At 44.5% G+C, this 17,097-nt stretch overlaps 1 protein-coding gene across 1 annotated transcript; it reads right to left on the minus strand.

Annotated features, from left to right (window-relative positions):
- Positions 1-4,959: 4,959 nt before the first annotated feature.
- Positions 4,960-15,051, minus strand: REELD1 (reeler domain containing 1). Its single transcript, XM_044912607.1, has 6 exons — positions 14,844-15,051; positions 11,706-11,928; positions 10,504-10,658; positions 7,170-7,482; positions 6,380-6,443; positions 4,960-5,568 (listed from the first exon to the last, which is right to left on the minus strand). The coding sequence occupies exons 1-6, from the start codon at positions 15,049-15,051 to the stop codon at positions 4,960-4,962; spliced, it is 1,572 nt and encodes a 523-aa protein (XP_044768542.1).
- Between the last annotated feature and the right edge of the window lie 2,046 nt (positions 15,052-17,097).

Consider the following 17,097-nt stretch of genomic DNA (forward strand, 5'->3'; position numbering starts at 1 on the left):
TAATTTTTGAACCCTATGTTTCTCTATCTCGATACTGCCCACTCCATCGCTGAATGTGGAAATGATTTAGGAAAAGGCTGCTTCATCCTTGGGCCTGCAATTGCAACTCTTAGTTACTACACCAGCAGTCCCCAAGTGGAGGCGGTTTGGGCCTCCAGTGGACATTGGACAATGTCTGGGGACACTTCTGGTTGCCACAACTGGGGAGGAGGGAGCTACTATCATCTAGTGGCTAGAAGCCCGGGATGCTGCTAACCAAAGCACACGGCAACCCCCACAACAAAGGATTATCCAGCCCAAAATGTGGAGCGTGTGGAGGCTGAGAATCCGTGTGCCAGACTATCTAAACTGAGCCAAGTGTGCCCACAGGTGAGCCTCTTAGAAAGACTCTACTCAGCTTTCCTCCTGCCCCAGCTCAGATTGGGAGGGTTAAGTCCATTCTCAGCTTCTCCCTGCCAAGAACTTCCTGAGTCTTGGATCTGAGACACAGGACATTCCCTGCCCTGGAGACCATGGCCCACAGAGTTCTCACTCACCTCTAGACAGCAACCTGCACCTCCTGATGCCCATGCGCCCTAGGCCTGCCCAAGGTGCTCCATATTCAACTTCAGCCCAGACCAAGGCCTGGGGAGAGTAACACGAATCTTGAACTTTTCATTCACTCATTTAGCAAACATTTATTGATTACTTACTTTGTATGAAGAACAACTCTAGGTGCCGGGGGAATAGCAATGAGAAAAACAAAGTCTCTGCCCTTATAAAACATCCTAGTCTGGTGGAGGCAGAAAATAAACACACAAATAAATACCTAAGACGCAGGAGGTGATAAGTACCATAAATATTCTAAAGCCGGGAGGGGCATAGAGAGTGAGAAGAGATTGCAATGGCCGGGAGAGCCTCTCTGATAAGGCAACACTGGAACAAAGCTCCGAAGGCTTGTGGATGTCTGAGGGGACGGGGTTCCACAGCAAGAACAGCCAGAGCAAGAGAGCTGGGAACCTAGCGGTACCGCGTTCAGGGAGCGCGCAGGACGGCGCCGCGGAGGCGGGGAGCCAGGAAGAAGGTGGGCGGGGCGGGGGCGGGGCGGGGGCGGGGCGGGGGCGGGTCTCCCTGTCAGTCAATCAGATGTTCACACTTCACTCTGAGAGCGATGGAAAGCCACTCGACAACTCAAGAGACCCTGCGGCCTAAACGGATTTATGTTTTCAAAGCAAAAAGGCACAAAGCAAACATCCGACTCCAGACCTCAGTGGTCCTGGCAGCTCCAACCCAACTGTCAACGGAACGGGGTCTCAAAATGTTCACATTTCCTTTCTGCATGTAAAGAACAGAATCACAAACGAAACTTCAGACATCCTTTTATCATAAAGGCCCTCCTGATATTCTAAACCAGAGGCGACTGTTCCTGGTTTTACAACCCCCTAAGGCCCTCCACCTGCAGATGGAGCAAAGTTCTTCTGAAGATGCTCTCAAGTTTGATAAAACAAGGAATGCAAATTCATTTCATTTTGAGTAAAAGAAGTTCCTTGCCACACGCCACTTTTAGAAGAAGGGGATAGGTTGGGGTGGAATGAAATCAAATCACAGAGACTGTATTCCAGAAGAGCTGGGATCACTGATAAATGCCCGAAGTCCAAGAATGGGAGAGGGTATATCTGTAATTTATTCATAAATTGCCAGCCATCTCCAGACAACTTTTCAAATAAAACATGACACTTGTTTAAATATTTACTGGTTTGTTGACCCATTTTTTTTTTTGTCGTTGTTGTTAATTAGAGTTTTTTTCTTTAAAGGAAACAAACATTGTCACAACAAATTAAAACCAGACAGCCTCAACAGTGGGATAGCTCAGCCAGGCTATAGTCGAGCATTAAGTTGTGAGTTAGCAAAAGTGTTGTACCCAAGGGGAGAAATCAAGTAGAAAAATCAGAAAGAGCCTCTCAATGTATAAAGGTTGAGGCTCATCCCTACTCTCGATCTGTGGTTATTAACACAATTGATTTGTTTGAAATATAAAGAGTTTTGAAAATATAAAGACTTTCCAGCAATTGTTCTTCTGTTCTTTTCCCTTAAATGTGTATTTAGGGAAGTGGCTGGCCAAAAAACCCATAGCTGTTCCTACAAAACAAAAAAGCTATGTTAAGATGTTGCATTTGAGTCCTTTGCCTTTTTTTTTTTTTTTTTTTTAACTGGTAATGGCTTTGTGCTTTAGTAAATGCCTTCAGGTTAACACTTCATACTGGCTCCCCTCTGGGGCTTCTCTGAAGCCAGGCTTAGAGGACCTTCAAGTTCACAGTAACAGAGGGGTTTTATGTCTCATGACTGCAGGTCTATGGACTCCACTGCCCCTGCCAAAGAAGAGTTTCCTCGGAAAGTCTCAGCAAAACGTCTGACCCCCAGCAGGAATTGTAGCCAGTGGCCACGATGACAACTTGCGCCGGGACCACCTCCATTCGCTGGGTGGGGAAGCGGGGCCACGGGGGAGAAGGTGTCCTGAAAAGGGAATAACGTTTTCGGTGGTCACAGAGTCTAAATGGACTAGATTTAAAGATAGTGTTGCAGCTGCAAAGTGACATTAAGTAGTTTGTCATAGCTGGCTAAAGGTTGAACGTGCATTTACTCTGCCTGACAACCGAAAGAGGTAAAGAATTCTGTTTTTCTCTGATGAGGAAGCGGAAACTCAGAGGTCTGGCTGACTCTTCTGCCACACTTCGCTATTTTGCCCGGGGAGCCGGAGAAGAGGGAGCACCTGACCCTGAGATTTCCCTCACCTCCTTTGATGCCTTGTAGGGAAGGTGACCCAGGGCTCCTCCTGGAGATGAACACCCCCTCCTTCTACGCTCACAGAAGCCCCTCGGCAGGCCGGCAGTCTAACCAGAGAGGTGAGGTGGTGAATTAAAGATAGCTTCAAATCCTTTGCCACTTCTCCCATCCAAAAGCAAAATTCATTGCCCTTCCCTTTGAAGACAGAGGGCTGGCCCATGACTTCCTGTAACCACTGGAAAGTGGCAGAAGTGAAACCATGTTACTTACAAGGCCAGGCCTGAAGAGCACCCCCAGCTTCTGGTTTTGTCTGCTTGGAAAACCCCTCTGGGAACGGTGCTATAAGAAGCCATGAAGAGAAGGAACAAATTGCTGCCCACACTCATTGACAGCCCCGGGTGAGCCCCAGCCAGCAGCCAGCACCAACTGCCACGTGAGCAAGTCAGCTTGGATGTTCCAGCCCATTGAACAGCACACAGAGCAGAAGAACTGCCCAGCTGAGCCCAGGCAGCCCCAAACTGTGAAAGATGACAAACTGAGTTGGGCATAGTTTATTTCACAGACAATTGTGAAACAATTTCTTATTGCTGGCCAGAGGATGATGGCCAGAGGAGAGCTCTCCACTGGCGGGGTTCCTCGTCTACATCTCGGGGAGGATATCCTTGGGGCAGGGGGGATATGTAGAAGGGAATCTCCGGCCACCGGAGGAGTAGAGTACATTCATTTATTTCCACAGTATTCCAAGAACACTTTCATGTGTGAACACAATTAGCTAGGTCTCCATGCTCCTAATGAGGCTCTTGACTGAAGCCAGGGGACAGATCTGCCTAGCCCAGAATCCAGGAGGAAACAATCTTGGAATTAGTGCCCTATGAGCTAAAAGAGGCTGGAAAAAACAGCGGGATCTATCTCTTTCCCATATGCCCAGTTTTTTAAAAAATGTTTTTGTTGTTGAATTGAGATGTCATGAATGCCCCCCTCTCTTGGGCAAGTTACTGAACTTATTCTTCATTAAGTTATTGTGAGAGTTAAATGTGAAAATGTATGCAAAGTTCTTAGCACAGTACCTGTGTGATTTAGGTGCTTGATAAATAAACACCCTTTCCAAATTTATAGTGGTTTTTCATTTCCACATTAAAATGTTTTGTGACTCTGTAACAGGTTTACCTCTGAAAAGGCAGCTAATTTCTATGTGTCATATTAGGTCAGCATATTCAAAAGCTATATTCAAACCTGTTGCCTTGGCCCTACATAACGTCTGTGGGATACTTGGCTAAATCAAAGTGATCTTCATAAATCACAAGAGCAGAAAGATGGTCTTTGTCCATGATGCTGTCTTCCTTTTCTCCCTAAAAAGATGAGTAGAGGCTCTTCTTCAAACTGTGTGGTATCATCATTTTTTCCAGCCTGACCTTTGGCAAAAGGCAATATGTTTGCTGGCTGTTAGGTTACATAAGCTTCCCATCAAGTGTAAATGGATGGGAGGTCTCAGATCCATTTGCACCTGATGAAGAGGCTTGCTTACCCCACTCTGGTGTTTATGTGCCACGCACACGGTTCCCCACAGATGTGTTCAATCAAGCTCTCTAAAACTCTCCTCGCTTCAGATCAATTTCTGAGGCAGATTTGCCAGGCTTCTGAGTTTCCAAGAAGACTGAATACCCTTGCACTCACCTAATCAACTGAAGCAGAGCCAGTTTGGAAGGCTAGTTTTGAAAATGAAACTTCTTCTGGGGTGGTTTGGAGAGGTAAAGTGAGGGCTGCAGTTCTGTTTCTTGTAAGAGACACAACCCCAACATTACTTTTTTTCAAAGGATAAGGCTGACATACTGAGGAGGGACAGAATTTCTATTTCTGCAGGTTCCTTAAGGCAACAGAGGAAGCTCGGTGGCCACAGGAGTCTAGTTAATGAGCAGGTTATACAATATTCATTGTGTTGAGTTTAACTCTTCAAACAGAACGTCTAATTGTGAATAGAAAAAAAAGCAGCTAAATTACAGATGTTAAGACAACAAAGGTTGGGAAGAACTCCCTCTGTTGATAAAACTGTCCTTTCGCAGCTGCCTCAACTAACTGCTCACTGATGGGGGCCACCGCGAGTCCCTGTCCTCATCAGCTATTCTCATTAGCTCTGTTCTGGCTGAGAAACTGCAGGGTCTGAGGAGGGCTACTCGGAGGCCTAGGACGACGGTCTGCTCAGAGGACTGTTTTCTCGTTACCCACAGAGGAAGGGGTCCAGTTGTATTCTGCTTCAACCAAAACAAAACTGTTCTCCCCAATCTTCCTGACACGGACTGTCTCACCACCATCGCTCCTGGCAACAGCATCCCCAGCAGGCTCACTGAAGGACACTTCTGTCCACTTGTGGCAATACTGGGTGTGTAGACAGCAGAGGCAGGCAGCCAGGGCCATGCCCAAGGTGGCGGAAAGACAAAGCAGGATTCCCAGCCGGGGAGCCCTGAGCTGGATCCCTGAAGGGGCACTGGCTCCCTGTTGCCCAACCTCAGGCCTTGGGTTGGTCTTCCTGGGGTATCCCACTCTGCCCTCTCCATGTTCCTCAAGCACTCTGGCCTCCTTGCGCTTTGACTGAGGTGAGAAGCTGGCAGAAGGCCTCGATGCTTCTGATTGCCCACCAGCAGCAGGTGACCTGGAAGTGGCAGAGGTGTGGAAGACAGGGGTTGGGGTGGCTGCCCCAGCCCCATTCCCAGTGAGTGCTTCAGACGACCAGAGGTGCCGAGGATAGGTAAGATGGGCAGTGGACAGAGGAGGCCTCATCATGGTCCTATTAGAGGACTCCATTCTGTCCTAGAAAAGCAAAGGGGGAAAAAAAAGTCAAAGGACCTGGTCTTCTTCCAAGCTACCACTGAACTTTACACTTAACCTGTGTTTCTTAAAGAATCCCAGGCAGCAGCTGAAAACCCAGCCTTGTGCCTGCTCCTGCTCCTGCTCAGAGTAAAATGCCCAAGTAGATAGATATGCCCTTGTGATTGATGGGGATGAGGTGGCTAATGGAAACCCCACAAAGAGAGCATGGAGGCCACTTACAAGAATAAACCTAAGGTCCTTTAAGAGGCTTCCAGACCAAGATTCATGATTATCATCTCCAAGGGCAGAAAGCTTTGGGTGTCTTTTTATGCTAGGACCCATGCAAGAGGGCATTTAATCTCACTGTAGGTTCCAATAAATTTGAGTAAGAATATTACACCATGTTTTATTTTGTGTTCCTATTAAGACTTCAAAGGAATTGTAAATCAGTGAGCATGTATATTTTATATTGCCCATTGATCTAACCTCTGGAACCATACAAGGTGTTTTGAGGTCAATGTTATAAAGAGGGGTAGAGAGGTGAGGAGACAGGAATTATTGACTGAGGCTAAGTGGGAAAACAAATCACTAAAACTATCAATTTCTACAATTGTCAATAACTTCAGAGACACTGTGTATAACAGAAAGGCTGGTATTGATTGGTAAAAAGATGCTGTGTGTATATTATACCCTTGCCTCCTGCTCTCAAATTTTGGTTACTAGTCTAATAGCTCTGCTTCCCCAGCCTGGAACTTCCCACATTGGGATCAAAACACCAACCCCATCACCCACGTACAACCAGGGTTCTTACCTGTTCATGCCTATCTGAGGATAGGCAAGTTTCCAATGAATCAAAGTTTGGATCATCCTGAGTCCTAAAGAGAAGGATAGAAGGGTGAAGGGAAGACTAAGTATACAGATCAAAAAGCAACATTTCCTACCATTGCTGTGTATACTGACAAAAGCAGATTTCCTTGGAAAGGAGTTTGGGGTTTGGAGTTAGGAGCTGAAGGGAAAAGGGAGAGAGGGTGGGGAAGAGGCAAGTGAGGATAGCAACAAAGCCTCACTGAATGCTTTTATTTTTTTTATATAAAATATGTATTTATATATTATAAACTTACACATCTCTTCTATAAAACATTTTTTTTTTAAGATTTTTATTTATTTGACAGAGAGACACAGCGAGAGAGGGAACGCAAGCAGGGGGAGTGGGAGAGGGAGAAGCAGGCTTCCCGCTGAGCAGGGAGCCCGATGCGGGGCTCGATCCCAGGACCCTGAGATCACGACCTGAGCCGAAGGCAGATGCTTAATGACTGAGCCACCCAGGCGCCCCTCTATAAAACATATATTTATATCTGATTTTATTTATATCAGCATATCAGAGATCTCACCCTATCCAAGAAAGTACAGTTTCCCCAGGTGATTTTCATACCCAGCCCTTTTGGCCAGTAGCCCTTCTACAATCAGGGTTTCTTGTGCACTTAAGAATAAATATGGTGAGATCATTTGCTGTTAGATGCCAAGAAGTTTAGATTCCCTCAGCACCCCAGGGTTTGGCTTATCCCACCACCATACTGAATGGTCTACCCCTGACCCATTACCTGAGGTGGGTTCTAGGGCTGGAAGCAATGCCCTCTGGGAAGAATCTCCTGAGAGCCATGAATCTCTCCAGCCCACGGATATCCAGGGATGGTTCTAGGATTGGGTTGCTGTCCCCTCTGAGTTGCTGGCCATTGCTGACTGCAGTAGCCATGTGTGAAGATGATTGGAACAGAGTCTCTGCATCCCCAGAAAACTCTGTCACCCAAAAACTTGCAGGAAAAGGATCTAAGCTGTTCTCCTCTGCAGCTCCAGTTGGGGCAATAGCAAAGATGTTCGCACGCTGCTGGGGAAGAGCGCTGGGGGGACTGGGAGCTAAACGGAGATCCAAAGACACCACAAAAGAGAGTGAGAGCATTTTCCTTGTATTGATTAGCACAAACAACTATGGTAATGGGGTAAATATTAGAGACTTTAACGTGCCTTTAGGACAAACCATTAAGTTTGGGTTACTCAAAAGTATCAACAAAAAGATGATCTGCCCAGTAAGATAAGCCCCTGACCAAGTGGCAAAGGACTCGATTTCTAACACCTTTGTAAATAGTAAGTCTCTGACCCTCTGGACTTGTGCATTCTTAACAGTCACCACTCAGGGGAGTTTAGAAATCCCTGTGACCACTATGTTTTTTTTCTTACCTCTGCCAAAAACTGCTTCTAGCTAGAAAAACAAAACAAAACAAAATAAAATCAGAATCCCACAAATCAAAGATTTTTGAAAGTCCTAGATCTTTCCTGCCATATTATTAACAGTAAAAGTCTCCCTGGTGATGATAATGACTTGAGCCTCTGCCATGGGCAGAGTCAAGATCACTGCCCTCCACTGCCCTCCACCATCTCATTTTCCATCCGTGACTGGCCAACATGACAGCCCAGAACTTTAGAAATAGAAATTAGAAACAGTGCAGCAAATAAGGAAGCACCAGTTTTGGAGTCAGATGACTGTTTGGGTTCAACTCTCCATTCCGCTAACTCCTGGTTTGGGGCAAGTCCTCCCAGAGCATCAGTTTCTTCTTTTCCAAAATGGGACCAATAATGGTTCCTACAGCCTAGAGCTGCTGAAGGGTGAAATAAAATCACTGATGTAGAAGCATAGAGCACAGTGGCTGGCACAGGTGAACATGCAATGAGGGTTTACCATGATAACCTTAGGATGACAATGATGGTGTTTGCAGAGAAACACATTAGTGGAGGTTTCTCTGACCAGGGCTCTAACTGGGTTGGAATGCATTTCTTTTTCTTTTAGTGCCACTCTTCTCCAAAGCCTTCGTCACTCAGAAACATTGAGATTGAAGTGAAAAACAAAGAAGCCTAACGTACACACAAATGTGGCAAAAGCTCGACAGTCTTAAACTCCCGCCCAAACTCAAAATGCATTCGGACATTCCCCGCAAACTCGTTGTATGATGGGCATTTCTGTGAATGCTGGGGATGCAGAAGGGCTGCGTAGTGGCCGTTTGTTGTTCCTGAACTCAAAATCTAGAAGGAGAGACTCTTAGATGCCCAACCTTACAGATGACAGTGTGATGAGAGCTTTAAATCCAGAACTGAGAAGGCAATTACATTTGCCTCCCAAGAAGCATGGGGGAAAGTCTCACAAAGGAGATATTGGAACCTCCCCTTGAAAGATAAATAGATCATCAGGAGGAACAGCCCACTTTGAGGAAGTGTCAGAAGGCAAAACATGGAGATCATGCCTAATGGGGTTGGGTAGACCCCAACATGTCTATTGGGAAATAAGTTTGAGAAGTACAATATACTATCTGCCTAATGTGAAAATTCATAATTCATAATTTGCCCACTGCAGTCTTCTTACACTTAAGAAATCTATTTCACTTTGCTAGATGACATCCTCTCCTCCCCTCCCTCCCCCACCCCCCCATCACACTGCATATGTACACACACACTCCCTTTTTGTTTGAGAAACCCTGGGGTTTGTGCAGAGGAATGGGCAGGAAAACAGGCTGGGCCAGGAGGGCAGGAATGCGTACAGCAGCATCATGAGGAGTTTACCCAGGAGCTGCCCAGACGAGAGTCTGTCACCCTGTGGGGGACAAGGTTCCCAGCAGGGTCCCAAGATAGACTGCAGGGACAACATGATGTCACTTCCTGACACCCCACTTTTAGTCATATTCATATTAAAACAAACATGCTTGGGATTAAAATGCAACCTTTGCATGATTAAGAAAATAAAACATGAGACTTGAAACACCATGGGTTTGCAGGGTCTTCTCCAGGCCACACTGTCAGACCCTGAGGTCTTGACTCTGCTTTTAGGAGTATCTTGGTGGGAAGGTTGGGGGGAGTGGTGCTGGGCAGTGGGCAGAAGACAGTTCAGGGCATGGGCAGAGTAGGGAGAGTGGCCCAGGATAAGCTCTGTGCCTGGGTCTGCTAGACTGAGCCAAGTCGGGCATTAGCACGTTGGCCAAGAGCAAAGCACAGAGTCAAGGAAAGTGGAATTGAAAGGATTAAAGATGGGAGCTTCTGTGCAGGTGGCCTCTATGAGTGCATTTGTTCAGAGCACTTAACTAGAGATCAATAATGGAAATGAGTTCCATATCCCCAGGAATTTTCAGGTGACCACTGTATTCTGTAGCTGTGTTCTCACTGTGTTCTCTTATGTTTTGTTGCAGAAGTTCACGGACCAAAGGAGTCTCAGGTTATGTAGTGAACCAGGAAAAACTCCATTGCCATCAAAACAGCCTCTCATTCCTGATTTCTTTCTCCAACCCAGGCTGCAAAGAGCCATCTACCTACCATGGAAAGTAACAATGAAAGCTGGATGAGTTTTTATATACAAAGAAGAAAAGATCATCTCTTTCTTGTGCTCCGTGTGGAGCTCCAGGGGTCTGAAGAACCCTGCTGAGGCGTTGTGATGATTGGTAAGTGTGGGAGTGGGGGGGTGGGTTGCTTTTGTTTGGATTTGTGACAGAATCCAACTCTCCACCACAGGACCCCCCCATAATTTGTGAGGTTGAAGCAGACAAACAGCAACGGCAAGCATCCCCTCCTGCCCTTGGCCGTGAGCTGCTGTAGCTGGCCAAAGCAGGTGTTTAGTGCTTGTGTTGCAGGAACTGGAACTGGCTTCTAAGGGAACTTCTAAGGGAAAATAACATTTTTCCCAGTGTAAGTATTCAGAAGGCAGTTATAAAAATGTGATTAATTTAGGGGCTCCTGGGTGGCTCAGTCGGCTAGGCGCCCGCCTTCGGCTCAGGTCATGATCCTGGGGTCCTGGGATCGAGTCCTGCATGGGGCTCCCTGCTCCGCGGGAAGCCTGCCTCTCCCTCTCCCTCCCATAATAATGCCAACCTGGCTCTTGAGTCCCACAGCAAGCTGTACCTGGGGTGGTTCCCTCCCGCCTCCAGCCAGAGGTTGGCATCGGTGAGCTGGGCTGCTCGCCGCCATCAACGTGGGCTCCGCGGTGTGTCTGTTGAGACACAACAGATGATTCGATCCTCTCCCAGTAAATGAAATATGACTGGACAACTGACAAACTGTGGTAAAAGAAAGCAAAATGATGCGAGGGTTTGGTTTCCCTTAAATAACACCTGAAGAAGAACAAAAGTCTACATGAACAGAAAGCTGAAGAGATGATCGTATTGCCCTTGGGGTGACTCCACTCTCCTTAGAAACCAAAACTCAACTGTGGCAAATAATTAAAACAGGGAAGGATATGTCTAAATTCCCCTCCTAAATAAATACAGTCATTAGAAAACCTCATTTTGATTAAAAGGTATCTTCTTGAACTGTTCAGTCTCAAACGGTTCCGTCTTCAACTTTATTATTAGCCATTGCTGGTATATTGTTAATTGAATTACTCTGTTAATTGAAAATTTCATAATTCTGTTGTACAATTGTACAGCTCTGTTGTAACTGTAGATTCCATTGAAAATTAGAGATAAATTGTTGGTACTCTAACTGGTATTTTGAGTACTTAATGGCTTTCTTTAGTAAAAATCCCTTTCACAAACATTATCTCATTTATCCTCCCCCAATTTCACTGAGGTAGGGATTATCAGCTAGAATCATTTTGCCCAGTTTAAATATTCAGAAGGCAGTTATAAAAATGTGATTAATTTAGGGGTTCCTGGGTGGCTCAGTTGGTTAAGTCATCGGCCCTCTGATAGACCACCAGCCAAGGCAAAGAGACCTCAGGGGCTTTCGCTGGGCCCAAGAAAGTGTCTACTTTTCTGTCTGCCTCAGCCTCTGTCTTTCTCAGTTTTCCCTACTCTCCCGTGGTCCTTCTTTTTCCTCTGGTCAGAATTTCCTGGAGAGGTTGGTCAAGATGCATCTGTGCCCAGAGAGGAGGGGAAATCATGTACCCCTGAACTGTGGATAATGACAAAGAGGGGACTGGGGGCAACTTCTTTTTTGGTTACCCTCTTTATAGACTGTCTAGTTGGGGCAGTCCTCGTGACTCTGTCTTTGTCATGAGGTGGCTGGAGGTAGGGGCTGAAGCGTGCAGGAAGGGGGTGGAGAAGCTCCTTCTCTTCAGAGTGTAAGGCTCCATTACCAGGAAGCAGCACTGCCCTGGCTCTTACAGGAATGTGATGTTCCCCACAGGTTGAGCAGGGGCCTTCCACTCAAAGGACAGGTTTCTCTTCCGGGACTTGTCAGAGTGCGTGACTGTGTCAGCCTCTTGAAAACAAGCCATTGCTTTGGAATGGGGAGGAATGAAAACAAAAGTGCCAGCTATTTGATGATCAGACACTCTTCGAGCCTGAAGTAGAAATCCCATGAAATCTCGAATGCTCCTCATGGTCACTGCAACAGAAAACATCCATTCGAGGTGAGCCCTCTTGATGTGGTTCCATTTGGTGATTTTATATGGGTATTTTCAAAACTAAAAGCCTAGACAAGCACCCAGAAAGTAAAAAATTAATTAGGGGAAAAAAATAGTTGAAGTGCTATTTCACACCCAAAGTAAATTCCATTTAGATCAAAGTCATGTCAAAATGAAATGCAAAAAAAAAAACACTAGGAAAAACATGGTTTTTAAAAAATATGGTAGTTCAGAATGCCTTTCTAAGAAAAACCCAATTGCCTAAAGGAAAGGATGATTTAAAAATATTGTGAATATAGAAGAAATCCAAAGACAAATTATAAACCGAGAAAAATATTTGTAAAGATACAAAACAGCCAAATACACAAAGAGTAATGGTGAATCAATAAAAAGGTGACCAACCCCAAATTATCAAAGGACACAAACAGAAAATAAAATAAGGTCAATCATGATTTATTAAGGAGGGCACTTGTGATTAGCACTGAGTGCTATATGTAAGTGATGAATCACTCAATTCTACACCTGAAACCAATTTAACCATATGTTAACTAACTAGAGTTTAAATAAAAACTTGAGATAAAAAAGTCATGATTTAAAAAACAAGTATACCTATCATATTAACAAATTTTAAAACGTGAAATTATAACCAGTATTGATAGCCCTGTGGAAGAACCAGGACACTCATTCACTAGTGCTAGAACTATAAGCCATGCAACTCTTTGAGGGGGTAACCTAATAATATTTTCCATATTTAAAATGCAGTTACTTCTAATACATGCTACAACATGGAAGGACCTAGAAAACATTACAGTAAGTGAAATTAGCTGAATATAAAATGACATATTGCACAATTCTACTTACATGAGATACCTAGAGCAGGTAAGTTATCATAAAGACAGAAAGACTATAGAAATTACCAGGGTCTGGGAGGAGAGAGGGATGGAGATTATTATTTAATGGGTACAGAGCTTCTGCTTGAGATAAAGAAAAAGTTCTGGAAATGGATAATGGTGATGGGGTACAACATTGTGAATGTACTTAATGTCACTGAATTGTCAATTAGAATGGCAAATTTTATGTTATATATATATATATATATATATATATATATTTTAATACACACCAAAAAAGCCCAGAAATGCAGTTTCCCTTTGATCTAGCAATTTCACTTGCAGGAGTTTTTCTTACAGACATAAATAATATGGCAAACTCATTTGTAATTAAATGAGTAGCTAAAACCAGGGTCATAACTTTATAGGCTTGCTAAATGCAGCTTAGTGTCTGTGATCATTTTATTTTCCATGCATTTGAACTTTCATTAACAAACATTTGTACAAGTATTTAGTTATTATTTCAAACTGGGCATTGTGCTAGGCATTGAGCATACATCCATGAACAGGATAACATGGTCCTTACCTTCAAGGAGCTCACAAATTAGTGATATCCCAGAAAAGAAAAGAAAACTGTGTAATCCCAGCACAATAAAGTAGTAACTGACCCTCACTGAATCCAGGAAGGGCTCCCTCCAGCTCTTTATTATGTATGTTGTCTTAGTTCCAGTCACAATCCAATTATGCTTCCTTCAGGTTTTTTATTAGAATTCGGGTGTCACAATATTTTGGGTCATTTTTACAGCTTTTTCTCCCAAATACAGTGCTTTGATTCTTACCATTTTCATTCCCTTAGCCACAGAACACGGGGGTGCTGACATATTGATCCTGTCGTGCCGGGGTACCTGGGTGCCTACTGTGGTGGTTGGAGCCCCCAGAGAAGTTGCCTCCAGCTTTGAGGAGCTCCTTGCATCTGCCCCAGCATGCTCTACACATATTATCATTTCCTCGCTGTATCGTGATGTGACAAAATTTGGGAAGCTCTGTTGGAATAGCCTGAACTTCAGTTTGGGGAGTATATTGCTGTGGGGGCCAATATATACCCACATAGCTTTTCCCCACACTTAACAACAGAACAGAATGATTGGGGAAAACGATACTTACAGAGTAAATTTTATTTGAACTCATCACCTCTAACTGCCATCAAAAGAATTTAGCAAAGTCCAAAGGGGGTCGAGCCAATACCGCTGATGTGGTTGAGTTCATGCATGGCTGCACAGACGCTTTTCGGTCTGTGCTCAGCTACCACCCTCGGTACCTGGAGATTTCTTCTCACTTTTTCTGCTGGGAGCTTGGTCCAAGGTAAGGTAAGCAGGCAGGACTCTAAAATGTGTGTGTGTGTGTGTGTGTGTGTGTGTGTGTGGTGGGGATGCTCCCCTCCACCCCTAAATGCCCCAGCCCCTCCATCCTCCTGAGAGATGATTCAGAGGCATGTTTTACATGGTTTCTCAGAGGGTCCCCACTGGAATTGAGCCCCAGTTGCCCACAGCAGTGACCTGCCCAATCTCACCCTTCTTATTGGTGTCTCTCTCTTCCCTGTCTCCCTTTCCTCGTCTGTACTTCCTGGAATCACCTCCCAAATAAACTACCTGCCCTCAAGTTCTCTCTCTGCTCTTCCAGGCACCCAAACTAAAATAGCAGGAAATACTCCTCACTCTGCAAATAACTTTAGTTTTAAATAATGAGAAACAAAAGCCTAGTTCATACACACACACACACACAAAACATGAAGTTTGTTCAGGATAATTATATTTATATCTTATAAGAAGGACAGATCATTTTTTTATAATAATGCTATTTGTGCCTTCTTGTAAAAATGAACATCAATATACAGATTAGTTATGTGGTTCTCGTGATACAAATATTTCATGCTTATCTTGGGCTAAATAACTGCTTCTTAGGATTAAGTCGAACTTCAACGGAGGAAACTCCTGCTTGGGACAAACACAGCTTGGAATTTGTCAGGAGGGCCCAGGGGGGTCTTTCAAAGCCTCTCCCATACATACCTGGAACTGTGTCACCCGGTGAGTAGGAAGACCTGCCGGTGTGAATGGTGATGTGGTGGGTCTGTGGGTCCTGAGGCTGGGCTTGAATGTGCTTGGGCTGCATATCCTCACAGGCCCCTGAGCCAGCACCATGGGAAAAGGCAGCTGAGCAGGAAGCCAGGCAGAGGGCCACACAAGACCAGCCTCCGAGGGCGGCCGAGACCCACATCCCGCCCTTTTTCAACAGCTTCAATCCAGATGCTGTTTAAGAAAACGATATGACATCCTTTTGAATGTGACTGATCTGAATATACAATGCCTTTAAACCTGAGATACTGCTAGTGCTGCCTCCCCAGACTGCAAGGGCTCAAGGTCAAGATCAAAAAGATGTTCCAGACTGTAGGAAGTATTTCAATTTCTAAACACTTTAAAAACAAAACAAAAAACCTCTCATCTTATAATTCTCTCATAAGACCAGACTGCTTCTTTTTAAAGAGGATTTAATTAAGTCAAAGAAATAAGACCAGAAAATATTTGTATCCTGATGTGACTCTTTACAAGCTGTCTGATATCCAAGGGCTGTGTGAGCGATAATACATTATTGGTGAAGTGAGACACCCAGTATTCCAGTATGGGCAGGCAGCAAGGCATATGGTGGCTTGGCTTAATGTTTTATTGCTACAGTTGCAAAGTAGAGAGTTGAATGATACAAAATTTCTGCCAACTATGAATTAATTACTTAGAGGCAATTGTTAAATTTGCAACACTTTGGTATTTTCTTGTCCTTCCTCTTACTGACTTGTTTAGTTACTTCACTACTTTTTCACGGAGAAGATGAGCAGAGAAAGTTACACCCAAGCCCATCCACTGTGCACCTTGTTAAATTTACTGGGGGGGGGGGGGGCCTCAGGAATAGAATAAAATGATTGGATAAAATAACATTTAGAGACTAAGTTTCACTTTTGTTTGCTAGCTCTAATGTCACGGACAGAAAGAATGAGAAGTTGACTGTGTAAAAGAAGTTCTCAGAGGAGAATAATGTGAGAGACAGCAAATATGACAGGTGAAAGCCCTCTGAATAAACATTTAGGACTGTTAGGCATTTTTAAAAAGGAGTTGTTCCTTTTCATATTTTTACATACGTGGAATTTTCAAAAGTTCATCTAATATGTTGATCTAAGGAGCAATGCAAGGCAACAACAACCCTCCTCTCTAATAAGCTAGTTTTAAAATGTAAAAATAAAATACTTTGAATGTAGTGAAAGCAGCTATAAAAGCAGTGGCTAAGGAGATAATCCATACAACCAAATAATCCAATGTCATCTAACCCCATCCTGTCTTCACCCACCACCACCCCCCCTCTTACACTGACCAGATACAAGGAGACAGGACGGTGACCTATAACTCCAATCTTTTGGACCTAAGAGTCCTTCAGACAATAACTCTCTGCTGGTTTGCTTTCCATGAGGCAAAAAAAAAAGTAAAAAACCTCTCCCCACAAGGGACCATTCCTACAGTTTCCCAGGGACATTCAGAGGTAATGAACAATGAACTGTAAAAACACATTCTAAGTTGAGGGGACCCAGGGCTTTTCCATTTTCTTCCAGAAGGACCACAAGGAAATGTCCTTGGAGGCTTTGTTGATGGCAGAAGTTGGTCTCCTCTCCTCAAATCAGATCAAACAAAAGACACATACAGGGGAGAGGGGTAAAAGCCACGCCCCACAAATCCCACCCTCCCCTCCTTAAATCTTGAGGTTTCTGCTTTCCCACCAGCCCTAGTCTACCAGAACCAGGAAAACATCCACTTACCTTCAGGCTTAATGGACTGGCTTCCCCCCCTCAGAGTTGCAGAGACACATCCTTTAAACAAGTCTTTTGTTCTCTCTTCTGTTTCTCTTCTAATGGGCAGGATAGCAGCTGTTACTGCTAATCCTCAGCACCCACAGGAGCCATACCTCAAAGTCCAGATCCAGCCTTAATCGCATTGGCTTTCTCTAGGACCGCATGCTCATACTCGCACATGGTTTCCACACCAACGCTGTTCAAGCCTGTGTGAAGAACTAGAGAGAACCGGAACTGGTTTTGCCCATGACTGGCTTTGGAATCCTTCACAAGAGCCAGATGCCTTCATCTTGGTTTCCCTCCCAAGGGGAGAATGACTGAATCAAACAAATCTCAGTGTTCTCTGCTTCTTGAGTCAATGGGAGCTGAAGAAGTCATCCCTGGCTACATGGTGTATGATTCTATTAATATAACATTCTGAAAAAGACAAA

The sequence above is a fragment of the Neomonachus schauinslandi genome, chromosome 2 (genome assembly GCF_002201575.2).
Source record: "Neomonachus schauinslandi chromosome 2, ASM220157v2, whole genome shotgun sequence".
NCBI lineage: Eukaryota > Metazoa > Chordata > Mammalia > Carnivora > Phocidae > Neomonachus > Neomonachus schauinslandi.